Source organism: Danio aesculapii, chromosome 7, assembly GCF_903798145.1.
Source record: "Danio aesculapii chromosome 7, fDanAes4.1, whole genome shotgun sequence".
NCBI lineage: Eukaryota > Metazoa > Chordata > Actinopteri > Cypriniformes > Danionidae > Danio > Danio aesculapii.
Window position 1 is genome coordinate 27,490,932 of NC_079441.1, and position 26,643 is coordinate 27,517,574.

The following is a 26,643-nucleotide window of genomic DNA, read 5'->3' on the forward strand; positions in this document are numbered from 1 at the left end:
CTCAGAGACAACCCAAAATTGTAATATAATAAACCCACATCTATGGACACCACATTGCTAAAATATGTGTACATATGATAATAATATGCAGAATTTAAACTTGAGTTGAGTTACACACAAACGATTTGTGTTGTTACAAACATGAAGGACATAAGTTAACTAATTAGTTTTCAGGAAATTTAAGTGGATTCAACATAAAGCAATTAAATTGTCCCAACGAAAGCTCAAAAATTGTGTTGATTTAGCTCAATTCAAACAAGAAGTTTGAACAAACAGCCAAATGCTATTTTTTAGTTTAGGGGTAGTTGCAACATTCAATAAAATGTAAATATTAAATAAAATCTAAAACATCAGGTTGGATTTTATTTATTTATTTATTTATTTTGTAAACAGACTAAATGTAAATTGATTAAATTGTTAATTGTGACTATTAAAGAACAAGCAACAACCAATTATCAGGCCTAAAAAACGGAATAAATGTTTTTACTGAAAATCTAGACTGAACCTTTACTAAAGTACTTCTTGAACTTTGAAATTAATTAATTAATCATAGAATTCAATTTTTCAAGTTAAATTACACTGAAACTGTGATCAAATTAAAAGTGTATATTGTTAATATGGTAAGCTTTTAAATGAGTCTTGTAATTATTGCAACTGCCCCAACTCTGTCAACCCTAATTAAACTGTCTACGCTAGGAGGATACAATAGCTTTAACGGCTTGATAGCTATACCTATTTAAAGCTAAGAAAACAGTGGTTTAAAATATACGAATGAATAATATTTCACGAAAACAGATTAGATAGTATGAGAACTTTTCTGAACATTAAAAAAAATCTTTTAATACCTAAAAAATAGTTTTATACTGAAGGAATGGTCACACCATGGGCGGATTTCTCTCAGATTGAAGAAGGGTCTAACTGAGAAAATGTACTGTAGTATGAATATCATCACTCTAGCTCATTCCTGGAGGAATGAGTCTTGTTGAAACTGTCCCATGTTGCAACCATCCTCTAAATGATAACATAAAATGAAAAAGAAAGGAAACGCATGGATAGTTTTAGTAGGTTTTTTCCAAATTTATGGTAGAGACAGCTTTTGGGTACGGATCTATTTAACTCAGTTGCCTTTATGAAAATCTACCATTAGGTGGGAGTAACGTCGCATATTAGTCACAGTTGTATGACGCGTTGCTACTAAACGGAAGTGACGCAGTTTGTGTGTATGTGGGGCTGTCATGGATGAAGCAGCTTCACCGGCTCGTCGTCGCGGTGGTCCGACGGGGCTCTCCGCCGTGCAGACCGACACCATCGAGGCTCTGACGGAGCTGGAGGATCTGGAGCGGGTTTACGCGCAGCTGTGTGCCGAAGAGGTAAATATTTACCAGCGGAGGAAGGGTGTGCTCGTTACTTTCTAAGACAGGGACTGCTATGAAGAGTAGATAAACTCTTTTTATATGTGTTAGATAGCGTATTACGTTTAAAAGTGATTGTGTGTGTCAACAATGAGATTAGGAGGATGTTGATATGCGCTGGCATGAACTGTAAACAAATGCACCTCTCTGACAGGCGGAAGTGCAGGTGGAGTTGGACACTCTTATGGGACAGCAGAGCAACATAGAAACAAGATGCCTCTCCCTGCAGAGGATGGGGTGAGTGTTTTTGATTACAACTAACCTAACGTTACACAACAACAGGTGTCCTGACATTTTATCCTACCCATCAGAGTATGCTACCAACACTGTATTTGGTTCTGAGGTTGGGGTTGGGGATTAGGAAGGTTAGGGCGATATAACAGTTTCATATCACACTACTCCACATTAAAATTTACACTGGTAGCAAAATCTTTTTGAATGGGAGGTAGGATTATCTGACAACACCGGTCAAACGTTTGGAATCAGTAGTGTTTTAAAAAGAATCTGTTGTGGTTTTATTTTTCCTTTTCCTTGTATTTATTTATTTATTTGTTTCTCTGTAGTATTGAGACCCATATGTATAAGTGTATATATATATATATATATGTATGTATGTGTGTGTGTGTGTGTATATATATATATATATATATATATATAGAGAGAGAGAGAGAGAGAGAGAGAGAGAGAGAGAAAGAAAGAAAGAGAGTGCGTCCAGAAAGTATTCCTAGGGCTTCACTTTTTCCACATTTTTTTTTGTTACGGCCTTATTCCAAAATGGATTAAATTAATTTATTTCCTCAGAATTCTACACACAATACCCCATAATGACAAAGTAATAAAAAAAAATTTTGAAATTGTTGCAAATTTATTTAAGTAAAATACCTGAACATACCACAGCCTTTGCTCAATACTTTTTGATGCACCTTTGGCAGCCCAATTACAGCCTCAAGGTCTTTTTAAAATATGATACATAAGCTTGGCACACCTGTTCTTGGGAATTTTTGCCCATTCCTCTTTGCAGCACCTCTCAAGCTCTATCAGGTTGGATGGGAAGCGAAGATGTACAGCCATTTTTAGATCTCTCCAGAGATGCCTCAATAGGTTTTGGATTAGGGCTCTGGCTGGGGCCACTCAAGGACATTCGCCGAGCTGTTTGAAGCCATTCCATTTATATTTTAGCACTGTGCTTTGGGTCATTGTACCTGCTGGAAGATGAACTGTCGCCCCAGTTTGAGGTCAAGAGCACTCTAAAGCAGGTTTTCATTCAGGATGTCTCTGTACATTGCTGGATTCATCTTTTTCTCTATCCTGACTAGTCTTCCAGTTCCTGCTGCTGAAAAAACATCCCCACAGCATGATGCTATCACCACCAATCTTCACATGGTGAAATTTTGTGGAAATAAATGAATTTAATTCATTTTGTAATAAGACTGAAACATATAAAAATGTGGGAATACTTGAATACTATGAATACTTTCTGGATGCACTAACAAAACAGAAATCAGCATATAATAATTAATTCTGAAGAATTGTGTAACAACTTTCAATAAGAAAGCAATTGTTTTCTGCTCTCCAAGGCTCTAAATTTTCTCTAAAACTGTTGAGTTGCTTCATATTTTGTTGAAGCTGTAATATAGTACCATTAAAGAAAAGTATGCTTTTATTCATCAAGGACACATTCAATTGTTCAAGAGAGAAAGTAAAGCTATTTATAGTGTAAATTCAAATAAATGCTGATATTTTTTTAAATAAATTATTTTCTTAAAAAATATGAGGTAGCAAAACATATTTTTAACATGAATACTGATATTTAATTTATACCATAAAGATATCAAGCTAAAAACATAAATGCATGTATTCTTCAGGCTAAAAGATTAATTTCTGTAAATCGGAAAAATGCATGCACACCAAATATAGGATGTTAGCTGGAAGAAATGGTTACAAATGTGACAATGGAAAAAATAATATGTATATATTAAGAGATAAATACAAGGATTTTGAGGGATTTGGGGATCATTCAAGTTGTAAAATGTGTTGATTGCTGTATAAGAAGGGTACATTCATGTAAAATACTAAGAAGTTTTTTGTTGTTGTTTTATTTTATTGTTGTTTATTATTTTTTAAATATTTGTTGTTTCTCTGTAGTATTGAAGTCCATAAGTACAAATGTAATAAAATTACATTTAAAAAAAAAAATATTACAGCCATCATAAATGGTTGAGTGGCAACAATAATCAAGCATAATAGAACAGCAAATGTGTGTAATCGGTGACACATTGTAATAAAACATTTGTAATGTTTGTAGTTTGTAGTAATAAATAAAGTTGTAATTAATTTTTACTATGTTTTGATCAAATAAACAGGCATCTTTGAAAATCTTACTGATCCCAAACATTTGAACAATAGTGTATTATATTCCAATAAAAAGTATATGTCAGTGTGCTGATGAATAAAATGTGTGTGTTCCTCAGACCCAACCTGCAGCTGATCGAGGGAGACGCTGTGCAAGCTCTCTGGCATGATCAACTTCACATGCAGCCTGGCAGAAAATGTCAGCAGCAAAGTCAGACAGCTGGATCTCACCAAGGTGCCAACATCAACATCACTCTCATGATCATAGGTGTGTGTCACACAGTCCCCTTCAATTTTGTGTGGTTCTTTACAGAAAAGGCTGTACCAAGCGATTCAGCGGGCTGATGATATTCTGGACTTGAAGTTCTGCACAGATGGTGTTCAGACTGCCCTACGGACAGAGACTATGAACAAGCAGCTGCCCACATTCATCGCTACCTTTCTCTTGACCAGTCTGTAATCGAGCTCAGCAAGCAGGGTGGAGAGGGTGAGCTGTTTTTTGACTGCAAGACGTTTTTTCCTGCAAGTGTTACCATTGCAACTATTGGATGAAATAGTTTTTTGAAAAAACATTTATTTTTTGACAAGGGTGCTGTTATGGGGGAAATTAAATAAATGGCTGATTTGGAGGTTGTTCCTGAACAGTATATAACAATTATTTATTTCAGTAACCCACATTTCTTCAACCAGCCATGTTGGTGAAATTAAATATGCTTGCCAAAAAATAGACTTATTTGATATTTGTTTTATCTTTATTTGGAACTTGAAGGCACATTAACAATTTTATTTATTGAATAGTTAATGGCATTAGTACAAAAACAGCTTAAAAAAGCTCATCTTTTAGCTGGATAGTTGTGAATCTGTAGTTTATTAAGAAAAGTATTAATATATAGTGTTGTTTAAAAGTTTAGGATCCATAAGATTTTAATGTTAAGAGGAAGTATCTTAAACGAAACCATGCTGCTTTTATGTTTTTATTTATTTAATGATTTTCACACAAATTTTTCACACATTATTCTAATATACTAAAGGCTTTGGATTTGTTGGCCAAGGAACATTAATACCTATTAATAGTAATGTTAAAATTAGATATTTTTATGCTATGTCACAGAACCAGCCCTAATACTGTCAACATATATCGGTTAGTTCTTTCACTTCTTAAAGGTGTCAGATGTTGCTTAAACAAAACCAAAAATGTTCATCCATGTTCACAAACACATGTAAAAAGTTACATTCTGAACCACAAAGTTCATTATGAAAAAATAAATACCTGGAATGGCAACAACAATAATAGAAAGATTCCCTTTATGTGTCCGAATTGAAAAGAAACAAAGACCAAATGTGCCCAAACCCGACCCGATCCCCCCTCCGGTTTACACATAAAAAGTCAAATATCAGGTTGCATTTTGTTCCAACAGACATCAAAGTACAATAAAAGTGTCGTACGGACCAGATACAAAAGGAGCGCAGAACCTCTGATTAGAATTAGAAAACTGAACACTCTCAAGCCCAAACCTGGGACATACAACACAGACAAAGACCCACATTAAAGATGCTTAGTGCTGAAGCAGACAAAACTAAACCCCGCGCGAGAAATACAAAGTTTATTATACAAGTTTACTATAATTCTGTATTTTTTGTGGCAAACATATATATATATATATAAAACATAATTATTTTTTCTATGATGTTTTCAGTACTTAAAAAAAAAAGTTCAAAAGAACAGCAATTAAAAAAATACATTATACATGTCTTTACAGAAATGCTTGGTTAATCTTTGTTGAATGAAAATTAATGAATGTATTTCTAACAATAATAATCAATTCGTAGCAATGTTGACTGTTAAATGTGATGTGTAGAAATAATATACATTGTGCATATCTTGTTCAGATTAAAGTCACAAAGGTATTCATAATGATATGCTTATATATTGAATATTTATTGTGTGCTATACATTGCACAGGCAGTGCAGTTGAAGCCAGCCTTGCATTGCTTCAGGAGGCAGAGCGCAATCTGAAGACACTGGTTACCACACGTCTGGAGGAAGCAGTTGCCACAGGCGACTTGCCTCAAGTTGAGCGCTTTTTCAAGATCCTTCCTTTACTGGGACTCCATGAGCAGGGACTTGCACGCTTTGCTCAATACCTTTGCAGTCAGGTAGGAGCATGTTTGCTTGTCCACCCTACATTACAATAAAAATAGTTTGGTTTGGCTATATGGGTTGGAGTATTAAAGTCCCAATGAAATCAAAATTTAGAATGTTTATTTGCTACCGCATGTTGTTAACCTTAAATGGATAGTTTCTTTATTCTGATATTCTCAAAAATGTTGGAAAAAAACAGCCATGGCTTTTCATGGTATTTTTTGTCTTTTTATGATGGATGTCAGTGAATGCTTTTACCCCTACATTCTTCAGAATATCTAGTTTTGTCTTCAACAGAGAAAATTAATTCATAAAAGATCAGAACCACTTGAGTATGAGGAAATGATGAGGAAATTATATTTTTGGGTGAATTTTCTTTTGAAAATGAACAAATAATTTGAAGTTATTCCACTAAAAATAAACTTTTTGTTTTGGTAAACTAATCAAAATCTTACCATTTACTTCTGTTCTGGAATGGCAGTCTTTCTCCGATCCATTATTTTGCTGCAACTGATGTGATCAGGAGTGCAAAAATAAAATCCCACCACGTACTCGTTATTCCATTTCAGTTGGAAATACATCATCATAGGGGTGCATGATTAATCGAATGCGAGTTTTATGCTTATTATGTCAGTGAAGCCAGTTCTCCAGCCACCTGCTTTAAGATGGAGCATGCTTGTTTACTAGCTATGGTTTACTGAGAAGCTACACAAAAAAATAGCAGACTATTTAATCGAAAATAATCATTGGGTGCTTCTCAATCAGCCCCCTTGTTCAGTAGTCAGTGCACTGATCAGGGCATCAGGAAATTTGAGTGCTGTCTCAACTGCAAAATTCTTCCAGTGCACTGAAATATTCGCGTCCTAAAAAGTCTCACAATACATTGATTCGGAAGCATGAAATATGAATCACGTGACCCAAATGATCAAACGTAATGGCAAAAGAGAGACGTTTTTCTAAAATGGATGCATAATTTTTTATTTTGAACATGAATGAACATGGCTAGATAGGTTTAGGAACATCTATCAAATGACTGTACTTGTATAATGGTTGTAATGTTGCTGGTAAATTATTTAGCTGAACTGTACTTTTAAAAACATGGTAAAATTAAAATATGGAAAATTGCAGTTTGGAGTATGTACAACGAGGACATGTCACACTCAGTGTGTCCCAATATTTAGTGAACCAAGCTGATCGCTGTCTTTATCAGTGCCCGAATTAGTGCACACAACCTACTGATGAATGACCTCGGAAGCTAGGGTGATGATTGAGATGATCCCATTCTGTGATTTGACAGCTGTTTGCATCACTTTACAGTAAGAGTGCCCTTTCTGTCGGCGCCAATAGCCTAGTGGTTTGTGTGCCGACACATAGCACCGACATGCCACGGCGACGCGAGTTCGATTCCGGCTCAAGGTCCTTTGCCGATCCTTCCCCTCTCTCTGCTCCCAATGCTTTCCTCTCTGGAATCTCTACTGTCCTATCATAATAAAGATGAAAATACCCCTAAAAAAATAATTATAAAGAGTGCCCTCTCTTAGGAGATTTACTACTGATCACAGAGCTGTGCTTCCTGGACAAGCTGTGCATGACAATCACAGTATTGCTAAATGGTTATTTCAATTTAATTTCAATTTAACATGCTGTCCTACATATTCATACTGGAATAAAAGTCTGCAGCAATGTCCATAATCCCTCAGAAATGAAGACTAATGTGTTTTTCTCACTTCTCTTCAGTTGGCCAGTAAGGCAGAGAGAATTTGATCTTGGCTGTTGGCTCTGATCTCGGTGAACGCAGAGCACCAGTTATCTTTGCTGACACTCTTACACTGCTGCTTGAAGGTACGAGCAGAATGCACTGCATTTGAATACTGACAATGTTTGTAATGGACTCAGAAGAATAGAGATCAACTAGTCTTTGTCTGTATCTGTTAGGTATTGCACGCATTGTAGAAAACCCATCAGCCCATAGTGGAAACATACTATGGACCGGGCCCGACTGCACACACTTCTCGCGCACCTTCAGACAGAGTGCGACAAACAGGCTCAGAAAATAGTGGATAACTTCATCAACAGAGGTATTACAACAATAAGGTTTGTGTACTGTTTGTATCTACAGTCTCTGTAGCTATGTTTCCATCCAAAGATGTGCATTTAATTTATGCGCAAACTGGAATATTGCTATATAAGACATGCGAATAAAGCAGCGTTTCCATCCAAGTAGTCAAAGAGAACAAAATCGTCACTTCCTGATTATCTTGGCGCCAAATATCAAAGGTAAAAATTGAGTTTTCTGTGATAGGAGAAGCTGCGTATTGTGGGGTTTAAAGGCGTAAGACGTGGAGCGCAGACGCTCTTGATTCTGGAGGTCATTAATAATATAATAACACAAACACTGAAATAATTTTAAAAATTTAGAATGACCAAAACAACATTTCAGATGTTTTTAGATGTGCTCAGCCGCTGGTTTGTTCATTCACACACATTTTTACCATCACATGATCTCTTATAACAAAATCACATGACCTTTTTAATGCATATTCTGGAATTTGTTCGGTAAAAAGTGTTTCCATCGTAGTTATATGCGCATCTTTTCTTTTTTTTGTCATGGAATTTTTATTCTTGAAATATGCATTTTACATTTTATTTAAACCCACAAACAATCCCCAAATAAAACAACAACATTTCAAATAATATGTAAGTAAATAAATAAAATAAACAAAATAAAATACAGAGGAAAAAAAATAAAATAAAATAAAATAAAATAATAATAATATCAAACCACATACATACATACATACATACATACATACATACCTACATACATACATACATACATACATACATACATACATACATACATACATACATACACACACATATACCTTCACTCATCCACATCTAAGGTTTTAAGTGATTAAAAAATGCAGTAAATTGTTGCCATTTTTCAAAAAACTGTTCTCCCCTACCTCTGATATTGTATTTAATTTTCTCAAGTTTAAAAAGAAGACCAATCTTTGAGCCACAATGAAATAGAGGGGGGTTGTGGGGAGGTCCAAGACAACACTATTCTGCGTCTAGCGAGAAGAGATGTGAAAGCCACAATGTCAGCGTGTCTCCGGTTTAAACGTTGACACTGAGAGGGAACACCAAAGATAGCGATTAAAGGGCAAACAGCTAACTTGACCCCCAAGAATATCAGAAACAATTTTTAAAAAAGTAATCCAATAATTTGGCAACTTGGGACAAAATACAAACATAGACTAAGGTTACATGGTGAGAGTTTACATTAATCGCACATATCTGAAACATTATGCGCATCTTTTCTTATCGGATAAAAACTTTATCCTACTCAGTTACGTGCAGAGAAGTTTTTTTTATGTGCATATTCAAAATTTATGCGCATCTTGGTGTTTTCAATGAACATTTTGATGCTCATATCCAAAATGCGCATAAAAATAGGTGGATGGAAACGTAGCTTGTGTTGTGCTGTGACCAGATTTATGAACAGTTTGTCTCAGTGAAAAACCCTCTATGGCAGTTTTGGCACACACATATATATGGCATATTTCATAATAATAATACTAATAATAATAATAAAAAGATGTGGAAGGGTTATTTTATGGTTGATCGTATTACTTATAAACTTCCAAAAATTAGGGTACAACATTATTTCACAAATCACACAACAGGATTTACTAAGGTTTGCGTTAGTCCGTTTACTGGAATGTACCATTATGTAACACAAACATGAAATAATGGCTCAAATTTTGGAAGTAAAAAATTACTAATTTTGTACTTCACATGGTATAATAGTTCTTCTAGAAGGAGGAATGCATTGAAAAAAGGGACACATTTCCTTATTTGGAAAGCTTCATAAACGTTATCCCAATACTGCTGCTGTTTGGAAATTGTAATTAAAAATGAGCTGCTGTTTTTGCACATTGTTAGTGGATCACCTGCAAACCTTAACTCTCATCCTTGCTTTATGAAATTTCACTTTCATAAGAGTTTCTCTGGTTTAGTAAACATCCCATGGTGTAAACGTTTCTGTACAATAAATACATTTTTTCCAATAGTTTCAGGTTGTCCAGAGCAGCATGATGAGGGGCATGACTACAGAAAAGATTGAACCCAGGTGCAGTTTGTGTTATAGTTCTGTCATCAAAATTATTTGAGCATTTCGAGAATGTGAATGGTTTAATTTATGGTTGTATGTTTTATCTAGAGACCTGGATCCTGTGTTATGTGAGGTTACCTTAATGAATTCAAGAGCCGAGTTGTATTTCCGATTCTTGAGGCGGCGTATAGTCGCTGACTTTGAGGTTGCAGATGCAATGGCGGATGAAGCTGTTATGCAAGGTAACTCCTACCTTGTTTTTTTTAAGCGCCAAATCAACATATCAAAATGTTTATTCAAAAAATCGCATCTAAAATTAATGTTATTTTAAAGATATTTCCAAAGTATATTTTTGCGAACTGTGTATGCCTTTGTGTATTTAAACTTATGCTTGACTATACTGTATAACTTGCTTGTTTATATTAAAATACAAATATTTAAATTTAATACAAAGTTTTGTATATTTTTGTATTTATTTTTTATCATTTAGCTTTTTATTGCAGTTTCCAAATTTACATTCAGCTGTATGGTACTTAGGGTTTTTCACATTGGGTTCACAAAGCAACCAAACATAGAAATCCAGAAATCGTAGAGATGAAAGATAATATAAAATACAAAAATTCCTTAAATAATTAAAAAAATAAAATTACATGAATGATTAATGGACATTATAAGAACGATCAAAGAATACACTCATAATTGTTTTGTATATCATCATAATGAAAACAGATTTGTTGCTTTTCAATTACTATACAGTTGTGTACTTATTGTATACTTTTTCAAACTATATACGTATGAAACTGAGACGATGTTAAATTCAGCACAATAAATGTTCATTTTTAATGTATTTATTTTTAAATAGGTATTAATCTTCTCACTATTTTTCAATATTTCAATATTTTTACATGAAATAACAATATAAAATTCACATCTTCTGATTACTGTACATTCTATATTATTTCTGGCTTTAATGGGAGAATATATTCTACCATTTTCTCCATGTCTCATTAAACTCCTCAGTCTGTAAACGACCATTCATTGTAGCCTCTCCATCTTATAGATACCATAAGTTATTTCAAACCAGTCCCTAAATTGAGGTATTTCGAGCTGTAACCATTTTTTGGTTATGATTTTTTACAGGCCTTTCAGCAAAATTTCATCAGTTTTTGTTAGATTTTTCTTCTAACATAGGATATTTGAAGCCTAAGTATAGAGTTGAGAGAGAAAAAATCAAGAGGGATATGGGATATAATCTCTAAACATTATGAATTTCTTGCCATGAATGTTAAACTTTTCCAGAATGTGTGTGTATAATTTGCTTTATTTGAGCCACATAGTCTCTAACAGACTGCATTTTTGTTTAGTATTTCTTCTGCTCATGGGTGACATATTTTTAGTATTTCATGTACAGAATGTGTCCGTATTTATACATAAATATACACAGTGCGCACGTGTATAATATTTACTTAATTACTATTTACTTCAGTAGTTTGACAGCACATTTATATATGAATAACACAGCTAGGTTTAATTATAAAACTCTATTTGGCCATACAAACCAGGCATGACTGCAAAAGAAATAGTGCTGAATGAATCCACTGATTTATGCTTATTCTTATTTAGGTGGGATTTAGTCGAAAAGCATTTGCTTGTATTGTTTATTGTTTGTTTGACTTTTTTATTTCTAGAGCATCAGCAGAGTTTAGAACAGTTACTGAAGAATTGCCAGCTGAGCCGCACTATGCAGGAGCTGATTGGCTATTACATTCCTATGGAGGAGTAGTACATGAGAGAGTCTGTCACAAGGTGCTTCATGTATTCAGTAGATAAATCCATATATTCATGTGTAAATCTACATTATATTCGAGTTACAAATGTCAATGACCATTCAAAAATTTGGATGTTTTTTTTTATAAAATGATAGTAAAGAAATGACCAGTGTTGCTGAAATTTGTTGTCAAAATAAACAGTTCTTGTCATGAAATAGCATTGGTTGCTGACATGGCATTAAATAAAAAATACATTACATTGTCAAATAAACAGAGTTCTTTTAAATATTCTCTTTTGAATAATCACGTATCAGAATGGCTGGAGGAATGTACTCATGGGATGTTTAATATGATTTTATATAGGCAGTTGCGATGGACACCGCTGAGGTTGGACAGCTGAGCTCCAGCGTGGTGGATGATGTTTTCTACATTGTAAAGAAATGCATCAGTCGGGCCCTCACCAGCAGCAGCTCTGACTGTGTGGTGTGCCATGATCAATCACGCAACCAGCGTTCTGGAACAGACTTCAGGTACATAGACACACACCTACAATTATCCTTGCCTTACTATTGTCAGATAACATGTCTCTTCATGCCTTATATACTGAGAGTACTTGGATTGATGTTTTTAGAAATATATCCCTGGAAATAATTTATTATAAGTTTCATATATTATATGTATACACAAGTATAATATATCTTAATATAAGCAAGTTATTTATTCATGTTTAAATATAATGTATATATTGTAGTGTCTATCATCTATTATATCATATATCATATCATATCATTATATCATATATTATTATATCATATCATTCTATTATATCATATCATATCATTATATTATATTATATTATATTATATTATATTATATTATATTATATTATATTATATTATATTATATTATATCATATCATCATATCATTATAACATATCATTATATTATATTATATCATATCATTATATTAAATTGTATTATATTATATTATATTATATTATATTATATTATATTATATTATATTATATCATCATATCATTATACCATATCATTATATTATATTATATCATTATATTATATTATATTATATTATATCATTATATCATTATATCATATCATTATATCATATCATTATATTATATTATATCATATATCATTATATCATATCATTATATTATATTATATTATATTATATCATCATATCATTATACCATATCATTATTATATTATATTATATTATATTATATTATATCATATTCAATTCAATTCAATTCACCTTTATTTGTATAGCGCTTATACAATGTAGATTGTGTCAAAGCAGCTTCACATAAAAGGTCACAGTAAATAGGAACAGTGTGGTTCAGTTTGTAGTGTTTAAGTTCAGTTCAGTTGAGCTCAGTTCAGTGTGGTTTAATAATCACTACTGAGAGTCCAAATACTGAAGAGCAAATCCAACGATGCGCAGCTCTACAGATCCTGAACCATGCAAGCCAGTGGCGACAGCGGAGAGGGAAAAAAAACCTCACTAAAGGCGGAAGTGAAGAAAAAAAACCTTGAGAGAAACCAGGCTCAGTTGGGCATGACCATTTTAATTTCTCCGCTGGCCAAACGTCTTGTGCAGAGCTGCAGTCTCAGTGGCGGAGGCTGGAAGCTGGCCTCAGCGAAGACTCGTCTGTCTCTGGAGCGTCACAGGAAACAGTCTAATGTTCTCCACTCTTCCATGACCATCGCAGTAGTTGCTCAGGATTCGGCCAGGTCCAGGATATGGAAACCTTGGGATCATCTCGTCGTTGGTCTTGGATCTAATCAGTGTCTCTGCATAGTCTGAGGGCCTCGGGAAGAGTATCCCGAGGTGGAAATGGAGAATAAAGAAAATAATTAGCGTAGCTGATGTTCACAGTGTATATCAGCAAGATGCATAACCTGTGTGGAAGCCCCTAAGTGGTGCACTAAGTGTATGCTTTACTGAACAGATAGGTCTTTAATCTAGTTTTGAATTGGGAGAGTGTGTCTGAGCCTCGGACGTTATCAGGAAGGCTATTCCAGAGTTTAGGAGCTATAAATGAGAAGGCTCGACCTCCTTTACTCGACTTTGCTATTCTAGGTACTACCAGAAGCCCTAAGTTTTGAGACCTTAAAGAGCGAGTTGGATTGTAGCGAGACAGAAGATTGGTTAGATAAACAGGAGCTAGATTATTTAAAGCTTTATATGTAAGAAGCAATATTTTAAATTCAATACGAAACTTAACAGGCAGCCAGTGTAAGGAGGATAAAATTGGGGTGATGTGATCAAATTTTCTAGACCTGGTTAGAACTCTGGCAGCTGCATTTTGTACTAATTGAAGTTTGTTAATAGAGGATGCTGGGCAGCCAGCAAACAGAGCATTACAGTAGTCCAGCCTAGAAGTCATAAAAGCATGGACTAGCTTTTCTGCATCTGAGATGGATAGCATACTTCGTAACTTAGCGATATTTCTCAGATGAAAGAAAGCAGTTTTTGTGACATTGGATATATGATTTTTAAAAGTTAAATTGCTGTCTAATATGACACCCAGATCTTTTATAGTAGAACTAACGCTAACTTTGTATCCCTCTAATTGTAGGTCGAGTTGTGAGATCTGCTGTGTACAGGATTTAGGCCCAATAAGTAATAATTCTGTTTTGTCTGAGTTTAAGAGAAGATAATTGTTGGTCATCCAGTCTTTAACATCTTTAATACACTCAGTTAGCTTGGACAGATTAGACGTCTCGTCAGGTTTAGTTGAAATATATAATTGAATATCATCTGCATAGCAGTGAAAGCTGATCCCATGTCTTCTAATAATGTCTCCCAGGGGTAGCATGTATATTGTAAACAGTAAAGGGCCTAAAACTGATCCTTGAGGCACCCCGTATTTTACTGGGCTGATTTGTGAAGGCTGTCCATTTATATTTACAAACTGGTAACGGTCAGATAAGTATGATTTAAACCATTGTAGGGCATGTCCCTGGACACCTGTAGACTTTAAGCGATTAATAAGGATACCATGGTCAATGGTGTCAAATGCCGCACTAAGATCGAGTAGAACTAATAGCGAGATGCACCCTTGGTCAGCAGCTAAGAGTAAATCGTTGGTTATTTTCACTAATGCAGTTTCTGTACTGTGATGAGCTCTGAAACCTGACTGAAACACTTCAAAAACATTGTTGGTCTGCAGAAAGGAGCATAATTGAGCAGAAACAACGTTTTCTAGTATTTTAGATATAAATGGAAGGTTTGAAATAGGCCTATAATTAGCTAAGTTGCTGGGGTCCAGTTGTGGTTTCTTAATAATAGGTTTAATAACAGCTAACTTGTAAGGATTTGGAACATGGCCTAAAGATAAAGAAGAGTTGATAACGTTAAGAAGAGGTTCTCCTATAACAGGTAGCAATTCTTTCAATAACTTTGTTGGAATTGGGTCCAATATACACGTAGCTGATTTAGAGCTATTTATAATTTTGTCTAGCTCTTCCTGTTCTATGATTTTAAAGCACTGTAGGTTATTTAGATTCAGAGGCGTGTTTACTGGATCTGAAGTATAAGGCGGTGCAGAAAGTTTAATATCTCCTATTTCTGTCTAAAGCCTTCTATTTTATCACTGAAAAAATTCATGAAGTCATCACTACTAATTTGCGGTGGAACGTTTTGTTCCAAAGATGACCGATTATTTGTTAATTTAGCGATGGTGTTAAATAAGAATCTAGGATTGTTATGATTATTTTCTATCAGTTTGCGGAGGTGCTCAGCCCTGGCAGATTTTAAAGCCCTCCTATAGCGGGACATACTGTCTTTGTATGCAATTCTAAAGACTTCTAAATTAGTTTTTTTCCATTTACGTTCCAGGGCACGGGTTGCTGTTTTGAGAGCGCGGGTATGACTATTATACCACGGTCTAGTTTTATTCTCTCTAGCCTTTTTTAGTTTGATGGGTGCCACAGTATTTAAAGTGCTAGTAAAGATGGCATCCATACTGCTGGTTACTACATCAAGGTCATTTGCGTTTGCGGGTGCATTTCGAAGTAGAGAAAGATCAGGTAAGTTATTTATAAATTCATCTTTAGTGGATGGAACAATAGTTCTACTAGGGCGATATATCGGAGCGGATTATATTATATCATATATCATTATATCATATCATATCATCATATTATATCATATATCATTATATCATATCATATCATCATATTATATCATATATCATTATATCATATCATATCATCATATTATATCATATCATATCATTATATCATATCATTATATTATATCATTATATCATATCATATCATATTGGTCAAATATGGAAATACCAATAAGTTGCTGATGTATTGATAAATAATCAAACAAACATCAAATAATGTGAACTGTTGGAAAATTCATATCTAAAAACGTTCTATAAGTTTTCCATCTCTTTTCCTGTGTCCAGGGAGGTGTTGGTATGCAAGCTGCGAGCGGGATATCCCGTCAGTGCTCTGCAGGACCTGCAGCGAGGGGTCAGCAGTGCCGTCAGCCTGATGCAGAGCAGCCTGCAGCAGGGCAAGATAACGAACCTCACACAGACCCTCGGCATTGAGAGCCAGGAGCAAGCCAAGAGCGCATACTTGGTGAGCATCCAGTCTGCCGACCTGTCTCATCTTACACTTTACAACTTACAACTGTCATTTTGATGTGTTTTCTGTTGTAGTTTTTGTAATTGCTTCAATCAGTTCTTTTTGATCGTCTCCATAGATGTTTCTTGTTTGCTTAGTCTGTATGGACCCTTTCACACACATGTTATGATGTTTTATCAGCATCTTAAATCCTTGAAATGTTTTAATTTTAAGTTTTTTGAAAATTTTAAACGTATGAACATTTATATGTATGTTTTAGGGTTTCACAATACCATTATTTAGTCTTACGATATTATACCAGCTGAAGTATCACGATACCAAGTAGGATTGCGATACTGTAATTCATAACTCAGATTTTAAAGAAAATAGTCAGAAATACTATATTTATGGTATAATAGGCCTACTTGAATGTAATTCGTAATTCCCTTGAGGTCAAAAAGTATTATTTGCACCTCACTTCACCTAAAATGTATTCATTACAAAGATACAAATTATACTGATTTAAATTTGTTACAAAAGAGCGTTTTTTCCTACAAAAATACGCCATATGAAGTCCTCAAAAATTGTTTCACTGCTTCCTGTTGCTATTTTGGGTTTTTCATTTATTTATTTGTTTTTCAGTCTTATCAGGTAACAATCCAAGTAATTCAAAATTTCACTTTGTGAGTGATTCTTTTAAAGAGATTGTTGCGGTTGTAGTAGCTACTAAATCATGTTGCCAGGAGCAGAAGTGACCCAATTAAGATGTGCGTTCCAACTGAAGCATTAGAAAATGTGCAATAGGCGACCATAAAAACCATAAATTCTAAAGTTTTGCAACCTTAAAGGGTTCCACAGACTATTGAAATAAAATTGTCTGTTGTTGCACAATCTTGTGAGCATTTTAGTGACTTTTTCCACATGCAACATTATCTATTGTAGATAAACCATTAATGACGATACTACCATTTACAAACTACAGTGGCACCGCCAGTATTTTGGAGCCATAGCATCACGATACTACCATAGTACTGGTAAACTGTGCAACCCATCTCGCATCAAATTACAAAAAATGAATTACCCGGAAATCTGAAAAGGGTCCATATTTAGCCCTTGTGTTACATTTATCTGTTGTTTGAGTGCTCATTACCTGAGTTTTCTGTTCCTTGTTCTATTTTTGCTCTCTTTATTAAATCTCTTGCACTTGGATGCTTCTCATAGTGATGGGAGAAACAAAGCTTTTTAAAACAAATCAATTAATACAGTTCCTTTAAGCATTAAAGTATTGCTTCACCCAAAAATTAAAACTCGGTGAGAGAATGAGTCCTTCATTCATCTTCAGAACACAAATTAAGATGTTTTCGACTAAATCTGAGAGCTCCCTCATCCTCCATAAGATAGGACTTTCATGATTACTTTTTTCAATTTCTTACCTGTACCTATTTTGTCAGCAAACACACACTCAGGAAGTTTTTAACCCTTTCGTTATGTTTGTGGCAGTTTAAAGGTCTCTCTCTCTCTCTCTCTCTCTCTCACACACACACACACACACACACACACACACACACACACACACACACACACACACACACACACGCACACAATGTGTACTCCATATAAAAGCCAGAAACTAAACTTTTTAGCACTGCAACTGATGATCAACAGTAAAAACAGTAATTACACATTGTACCCCTTCCCAACAGGAAACGCCTCCAACAAAGAAAGCATAATCATGTGATGGCTTTGCAATCAAAATATGTCATTATAATTGAAGTCAATGTGGCAAATACAGCCATAAACTTAAAGAAAAGGTAGTATATTTGCCCAGAGTGTATTGAGTTTTTGAAAATTTGTCTGCTCCCCATGCTTTCCTGTCTACTCTACACTGTCCTGTCCAATTAAAGGTGACACCCCCCATCCAACAACAGTGTTAAAATAAGATTTGTCACCAAAAATCATTCCATTTGCAGATGAAACACAGAGAAAGTTAAATTAGAAATGCAGACTCAAAATGGATGAAAACATCCCCAACAGCATACAAGTGTGAAAATAATGATGTGTTTGTTTCTCAGGTGACTCTCAATAATGTGGAGGTCTGCAGTGAGAATATCAGCACCCTGAAAAAGAATCTCGAGTCTGTGCCATTATTTTTTCTTTTAGCCAACCTATTAAGCACATACTCAGGTTATATGCTCACCCTTAATGCCACAATGCAATTCAAAATAGTTTTGAATGCATTTATAGTTAAAGCAGACCTTTTACAACCCAACATGTCATAAATGTTGCATGTAAAAAAACATATCCTACAATATTTAAATGGCAAGATGAAGATGCCACATACTTAAATTTTCAGACATGTTTGGTTAGGACTTTCATCGATAGCTTGTATATAGTAGTTTGCTGTTCCTGAAAATTAGACATGCCACCCAGAAACCATTTTACTTCATTTAGTCTTATGGTTCAACTAAAATATGTTGAATCTGTCTGCCTAGTGCTGACACAATGTTGTTCCAACTGTCCTAAAATGCTTTCTTTTCTTCACGTTCATCTCAGAGTGATTGTGCCAAGCTGTTCAGCCAGGGGAGCAGGCTCAGATCATGCCAAGGCGAAGATAGACAGCTGTCTGTCTGATCTGGTCAACACCTCCAGCAAATTCAAAGACCTCCTCCAGGTCAGTGGTTGTCTGTTTCTATACTATCATTGAACAGTAAGTGCATAGTATGTTTTTATTTGTAAGCTATACTTTATTAAATGTATTTTTAATGGTTGAAATGAGGTTATTGTAACATTTTATTTGAAATTCATTCATTAAAATACTTGCACAAAGTTAGCATGAAACAGAAGTTTCCATTTTTTTCTTACTGTGATACAGTTGAAGAATCAATTATATCCAGTTCAGAATATCAATTATATAATCAATAATTATTTTTCAAATATTTCCCAAGAGTTTTTTTAACAAAGAGAAGATTTTTTCAACACATTTTTCAACACTAGTTTTAATAACTAATTTTGTTGTCTTTGCTATGATGATAGTACATAATATTTTAAGAACTATTTTGCAAGACACTAGTATTCAGATTAAAGTGTCATTTAAAGGCTTGATTAGGTTAACTAGGCAAGTTATATTAATTATGCAAGTCATTGGACAACAGTGGTTTGTTCTGTATCCAATTAGAAAAAAAATCTTTAGGGGGCTAATAATATTGATCGTATTTTTACTTTTTATGTTTCATTCCAGCCAAGCTAAAAGAAATATGAATTTCTCTAAAAGAAAATATAATAGCAAATACTCTTGCTTGGTTGAACATCACTTGGCAAATATTTGAAATATCAAAAATAAAATTTACTTCTAGGCTAATCATTTTGTTGTGAAGATACAGAAATCAACTGGTGAGTGTCCAGGTCAATGTAGCATCAAAATACAACACAAGATTGGCTTCTGTAGTTCAGGATTCCTTCAAGCGAATATAAAGTAGCTGTGTAGTTCAACGGTATCTGGATGCTGTCTTGATGATGCAAGCTGAGACTGCATATCTCAGTGATGGAATGTAAGACACATTGGTTATTTCTCAATATGCGTTCTTCAGCGATCTTGCGTTCTCATGTAACGTCATCATCAGCTGCCAAAGTTCAGTTCCAATACCCAAGGCCGCAAGAACAGAGGATGTGTTCTTGTGTGTCAGATGTGTTCTTGATGTTGAGGACGCATCGATGCAGACTTGAGCACCGAACCCTCTCGAAAAGTCCCCAGAAGTCATTGTGACTGGATGTGGGAAGCGCAGCAATTAATAGATTTATTATTAAAGTTCAGAGATATCACTTATTTATCTCAGAAGTTTCCCTAAATGAAACGGTGAATATAAACATTACCATGAAATCTTAATAAAGGCGTAAACACATTAAGAGTGTTGATTTGCTGAAATTCCTATAAAAATCTGTTTTATTTGTATTGTGTAGCGTATATTTGTAAAGTCTTCATGCATAGTATAAATTGTGAAAAGGGGAAAAACAATAAATTGTTGTTTGAATGCTGTAATGTTTAAATCATTTTCCATTAAAACACGTGAAGGTCATGTGACCACCAGGAAGAATCCAACATCTCATTTCTCAGAGCATGCGTTATGTGTTCTCGCACTCTCCCGAGTTCGTTCTTCCTAGGTGACCTGGCAGGTCCGTTCTCTGCATTCTTGGAATTGAGAAACAGCCATTGTACTCAATGGAGCTAGTAACATCACTGTGAGGGGTGGGGTTAAGTGAGCACATTAAAAAGCATTGGATGCAGCTGAGATTTAAAGATTGCATTGCACCGGGTCTGCATCCAGACCCCTCTTGTGTAGTTTGTGAGATAGTTCTTGCTGCCTCTATAGCCATCATGTCAATATTCAGAAATATTTTCAAACATTTAAAAGGACGTTTCTCATTTCCTGTCTCTTTTTATGTCCACATTCAATGGCATGTTAAAACACCTGTGAAACAGCTTCTGAAATTAGAGAAAAAAGTAAGGTGGGCCTAATTTAATACTTTGGGAATTGATTGGATCATTACCATGACATGCACACGACAGGAGAAGTGGTTTTGAGGGGGAGGTAAGGTTATGATACTTCATTTAAGATCATGAGGGCAAATGAATTTATTCATAATATTGAAGTGCACAGATTAATCATCACATATGACTTGTGGAGCTGCGCATCGATGGATTTGCTCTTCAGTGTTTGGACTTTCAGCAGTGAAATTTAAACCACACTGAACTGAACTAAACTGAACTTCAACTCTGAAAACTGGATGCAGTTTCAATTTACTGGAACTTTTATGTTAAGCTGCTTTGACACAATCCACATTGTAGAAATGTATATAGATTTAATAGAAATAAAGATGAATTGAACATATAACACTACACTAAAAATAATCATTGTAAATTTTGACTTTATGGCTACTTTAAAGGGCAAGATCATCCGTCTGTTTTTGTGCTAATGGTTTGTATATGTACAGGAGGGTCTCCAGGAGCTTAACAACACTGCTATCAGGCCACAAGTAAAGCCCTGGATCAGCAGCTTCCTGTCTGTCTCGCACAATATTGAAGAGGTATGAAATAACAATAACACACCTGCTACTTGACAAAGTGAAAACACATGTCTTCACTGTTGACAATAACAGCGATAGAAATATTAACAGTACCTTCAATCATAAAGTTTTGTGTTGTGTTTTTATCTTAGGAAGAGTTTAGTGAATATGAAGCCAATGATCCCTTTGTTCAGCAACTCATTGTCCAGTTGGAGCAGCTTATGGCTGAGTTTAAGGTATATAATGTTTAATACACATCTATTCATTAACACACATGCACACAAACCCATTTATTCAACGTTTCTCTGTAGGTTGGACTGTCTCCGGTCATCTCGATACTCTGACTAGTCTGATGACCAGCTTAATTGCAATGGAGATGGAGAAGACTGTGTTCAAATGCACCTTCAGCAGGGTTGAGATGTGAACTCGCCTGCATATATTAACAACATAACTGCTTGAAATCACAGACAATTCTAACAATCTTCTCATTCTTGCCTGTAGCTTGGGGGATTACAGTTTGATAAGGAGCTGCGGGCTTTGGTTGCATACCTGTCTTCCGTCACTTCCTGGGACCATCCGGGATAGTTCGCCCGACTCACACAGATGGCAACTATTCTGAATTTAGAGAGGGTGTGTGACTTTTTTTGGTCTTTGAAAGTGTTATCCATGGCACTGGTCGATGGCTATAAGGACTGTGTTTGATGTTTGATTTTTCTTCTTTCAGGTGTCTGAGATCCTGGATTACTGGGGTCCTAACTCTGGACCTTTGACGTGGCGTTTGACCCCGGCTGAGGTTCGCCAGGTTTTGGCTCTAAGGGTAGATTTCCGCAGTGAGGACATCAAAAGATTACGGCTCTAACAAATATGAATATATATTTGAGATTTTTATCCATGGTGTTTGGAGTACTTAAATGGAGGTATGTTATCTCTAAACATTTGTATACAAATAACGGCCATGCTTTTTTATGTAATAAATGTATAACCAGCCAACTTCATGGATCAAATTCTGTCATTGAACTATTCTAAAGCTTGTACTTTAAATTATTAGTCCTTAGAATTAAAGGGGCTATATCATAGACTGGGATATAGAGTTGAAGTCAGAATTATATTATTTAAATATTTCCCTAATGATGTTTAACAGAGCAAGGAATTTTTCACTGTATGTCTGATAATATTTTTTCTTCTGGAGAAAGTCTTATTTGTTTGATTTCAACTACAATAAAAGCAGGTTTTAATCTTTTTAAAACCATTTTAAGGTTAATATTAGCCCTCCTTAAGCAAATATTTTTGATAGTCTACAGAACAAACCACTGTTATTCAATGACTTCCCTGATTACCCTAACCTGCCTAATTAACCTAGTTAAGTCTTAAAATTGCACTTTAAGCTGAATATTAGTATCTTGAAAAATATCTAGTCAAATATTATTTACTGTCATCATGGCAAATATAAAATAAATCAGTTATTAGACATGAGTTATTAAAACTATTGTTTAGAAATGTGTTGAAAAAAATTAGCTCTCTGTTAAACAGAAATTGGGGGAAAATATACAGGGGGGCTAATAATTCAGACTTCAACTGTGTATAACATTTGAAGATGTTACTGACTTTTATTAAAAGTTTTAGTGTATAAAGTGCTAGGAAATGGGTGAAGAGATTATAATGAAACAAAACAAGGCATTTTCAGAAGTCCTGGTTTGATGTTGTAAAAGCCTGTAGAGTGATTTTCGTGTCATGACAAGAGTGTTTTTCTTTTTGTGTGTGTGAATATCAAAATGACATGTTCTGTTTTCTGTCTCCTAAAGATTTACATAGCTTTAGTCCTCCGTGATGCCATTGGATTGCAAAGCATGAGCAAAAACATCACATTGCTACAAATCTGATGAATTCTCTCACCCACTTTGTTTTTTTAAGTGAGCAACACATTTTATTAGGGCTGGGGAAATAATTATAATTTAAAAATCGATTTATTTATAAGATTGATATTGATTAATTTTTTTTATTTTTTATTCCATTTCAGTTTTCAAAAGCTTTGAATCATTTTTCCATATTGTAATTAAATGACAGTTTAAGAGTTAACATTATTTTATTATACAGCTCTAGGGCTCTTATTTTCTATTTACCAAACTCCATATGTAAACTGATGATCACTGTTCATTTTTAGAACCATCAATTGTATTTTTATGAAATCTGAAGTCATTAACTTTTAAAAGGTCTGTTAATGTTTGTACAATATGATTTGTTTTACTAATATGTGAACATTTACAAAAAAAAATCTGCAGTCATTGAATCTAATCAACTTAAATAAGCAAATCAAAATCAGAACATCTGAATCAGTACCCAGCCCTAATATTTCATATATTTATTTAAGGCAAAGAATGAAAAAGAACTTTGACATGAGTATGTTGGGTCATTCAGTCGCATTTTAGTTTTGTGTGTGTGCGAGATGAGCAACAAGTTACTTGGCTGCAGTTCAGCTAACAGCCACCAGTGTTGCTAATAACAAAGCTTTCTAAATTCTGCATTTTAAACACATAAATTAAAGTGGTCCCAAACTTTTGAGATTTTTTTTCTGATATATGGAAGAAGTTGTGGACAGGCAGCCACTGACTTCCATAATAGGAAGAAAAATACTATTGACGTCTGTTTCCAGCATTGTTCAAAATACATTGTGTTTAAAAGAAGAAAGGAACTCAAGTATGTTTGGGAACAAATGGTGGAGGAGTTTCCCGGTGATGGTTTGTGGCTGTAAGGCATCAGCTGCGTAAAACACATGCTGAATAAGTTGGTGGTTCATTCCGCTGTGGCGACCCAAGATTAATAAAGCCGAAAAGAAAATGAATGGTGAATTTTCATTTTTGAGATGAACTATACCTTTAGAAGTCTATAGCATCTGCCCACAAATGTACTTTTCAGCTAAATACTAAAATGATTGGGTAATTTGGTTCCATTTTACTGGACAATTCATTAATGTGGGAGGAAATGCGATGATGTGAAGGCTTCAAACTGAATATATATATATATCTATATAATATATATATATATATATATATATATATATATATATATATATATATATATATATAAAAGCAACTATTTATCCATAACTACAGAAGTGTCTTACAAAATCAGAACTAAATAATTGTTTGCTTAAATATCACACCAGAAAAAGAGTCTCACTTGTCATATAGTTGAAAAGCAGTTTACTTCAAACCATTTACCTTTTCTAACTGCATTAATCTGCATGTGTAGAAATAGTTCACCTGGGCCAGAAGCTCTGATGCACTCGGATATTAAAACAAAGAAAGAAAAACCAATGAGAAGCATTTGATTACACACTACATGAAGCAGTCTCTCTGTGTGCGCATGTAACATGGTCATGAAGTGTGGCAGTAGGCAAACCTCGAGTCTGCCGCCTTCATCACAACAAACAAACGACATTAAATATAAAATGAGTAGGACCCGTCCGCTGACCTCCCGTCAGTCTCCGTGTAGTGCTGTGCCTGACAGCTCGTGCTTCTGCTCTCAAACACACACACAGCTCATCTGCCCTATCCGAGTCCTGGAGGAAGTTTCAATGAGAACTACGGATGATGCTCAATTGTCGTCGCACAGAAGCACAGACCGTCCTGCGCGTCTCTAGTCCATCTTAGGTCCCGGTTGTTCGTCAGAGTTTCCTCTTGATGATGGTGTTGGCGCAGATCAGCCGGTCCCGCTCCTGCTCGCGCTGCCGCAGCTCCTCCTTTAGCCGTGCCTCGGTGACGCGCAGCTGCCGAATGGTGTGTCTTCATCTCCTTCATTTTAATCTCCATCAGCGCGATGATGTCCCGCTGCTCGTTCAGCTTCCGCAGCAAGCTCCGTGGACGTTGTGCCGGTGGTGAGCGAGTACGAGTGATCCGCCCCGCACAGCGCGAAAGTCGGCCACTGAGCATGACTCGATGACCGCGGACTCCTCGCCGCCGGACACCACCGCTGCGATGCACGAGCCGTCCCCGGAGGACGTGAGGTCCACGGGCGCGATGTACTGGCCGTTCTGACCGATTTGCACAACGGTGGTGTTTTCGATGTCCCCCTCCTCCTCTTCCTCCTCCAGCGGCGCGGTCTCGTTTGCGGTGGACACGACGTTGGTGATGATGGGCACGACCGCAGAAATCTTCCTGCTCCGGCCACGTCTGCCCCGTCTCTCGTTCACCCCGCGCAGAGGGAACAACGTCGGGACGCGTATGGTGTAGGTCTTTCTGCCCCCGGGGAAGTGGACGCTGCAGACTCGGTGACCAGTGGTGGGCTGGAAAGTGCTAAAGCAGCCGCTCACCCCGGCCCGCGAAATGTTCTTCAGCCATATCTCTCGCTGAGTGGGGTCCTTCGGAAAGGTGTAGAATCGCAGATCTCGGTCCCGGTGTGAGTTGTTGTAGCATCCGGGCACGCAGCAAGTGAAGCCGGGCATGATTGTGTAGAAGATGCACCAGTAATACTGCAGTGCCTTACAAGTTTACCTAATTTTGTTTTGTTTGGTTCCTTCGTGTGCTGTTATCCAGACCAGCGGCATACAAGCGGAACTACACGTCCCACAATACTTACAACTTCCTGTTTTGGTTTCAAATGCTGGTCGATCTCGCGTCTGCGCAGATTGGCGCCTTTTGAGGACTTCACTGTGTAAAAAACACGAGTGTCATAATACTGTGTTTACGTCTTTAACGTGCACTGTGAGCATCAAAATGAGACATTTCGTCATGTTTACGCAATAAACAGAGCTAGTTTTATCACTAGACTGTGTGAATCAATGTTACAGTGGTGTATTGCATTCCCCATCACCACTTCCAACGTTTTAAATACAAAATATAGGCTACCTTTATACAAAATGAATCCAAAAAGCCAAACAAACAAATAAAAAAATATTAATATTAATACATAAATCATATAAAACATTAAAAGCATATCCTCATACTACTGTAATGTAAATGCGGGCCAAAGCACAGCTTAGCTTGATAATGAGACTCCCTAATTACGATAAGTAATTTATTCATTTTGAATAATGTGCTGTCTTTGTCAGAGAAACTGAAAATAAGGACATCATGACATAAAGCATGATCAATAGAGAAAAGCTACAAAAAATGATAACTGTAAGCCTATACTTTAATAGCTATACATAATGACACAACCCATAATAGTAGCCTGTGATCA

At 35.5% G+C, this 26,643-nt stretch overlaps 1 protein-coding gene and 1 pseudogene across 1 annotated transcript; one reads left to right on the forward strand and one right to left on the reverse strand.

Annotated features, from left to right (window-relative positions):
* The first annotated feature begins 1,214 nt into the window (after nucleotides 1-1,214).
* On the forward strand, nucleotides 1,215-22,456 carry LOC130231948 (conserved oligomeric Golgi complex subunit 4-like; annotated as a pseudogene).
* A 2,601-nt stretch (nucleotides 22,457-25,057) lies between these two features.
* LOC130232844 (THAP domain-containing protein 11-like) lies at nucleotides 25,058-26,000 on the reverse strand. The gene is given in 4 exon segments (XM_056462827.1): nucleotides 25,058-25,246; nucleotides 25,248-25,316; nucleotides 25,318-25,377; nucleotides 25,379-26,000. Coding segments are annotated over 4 exon segments (774 nt in total). The 5' UTR covers nucleotides 25,907-26,000; the 3' UTR covers nucleotides 25,058-25,129.
* Between the last annotated feature and the right edge of the window lie 643 nt (nucleotides 26,001-26,643).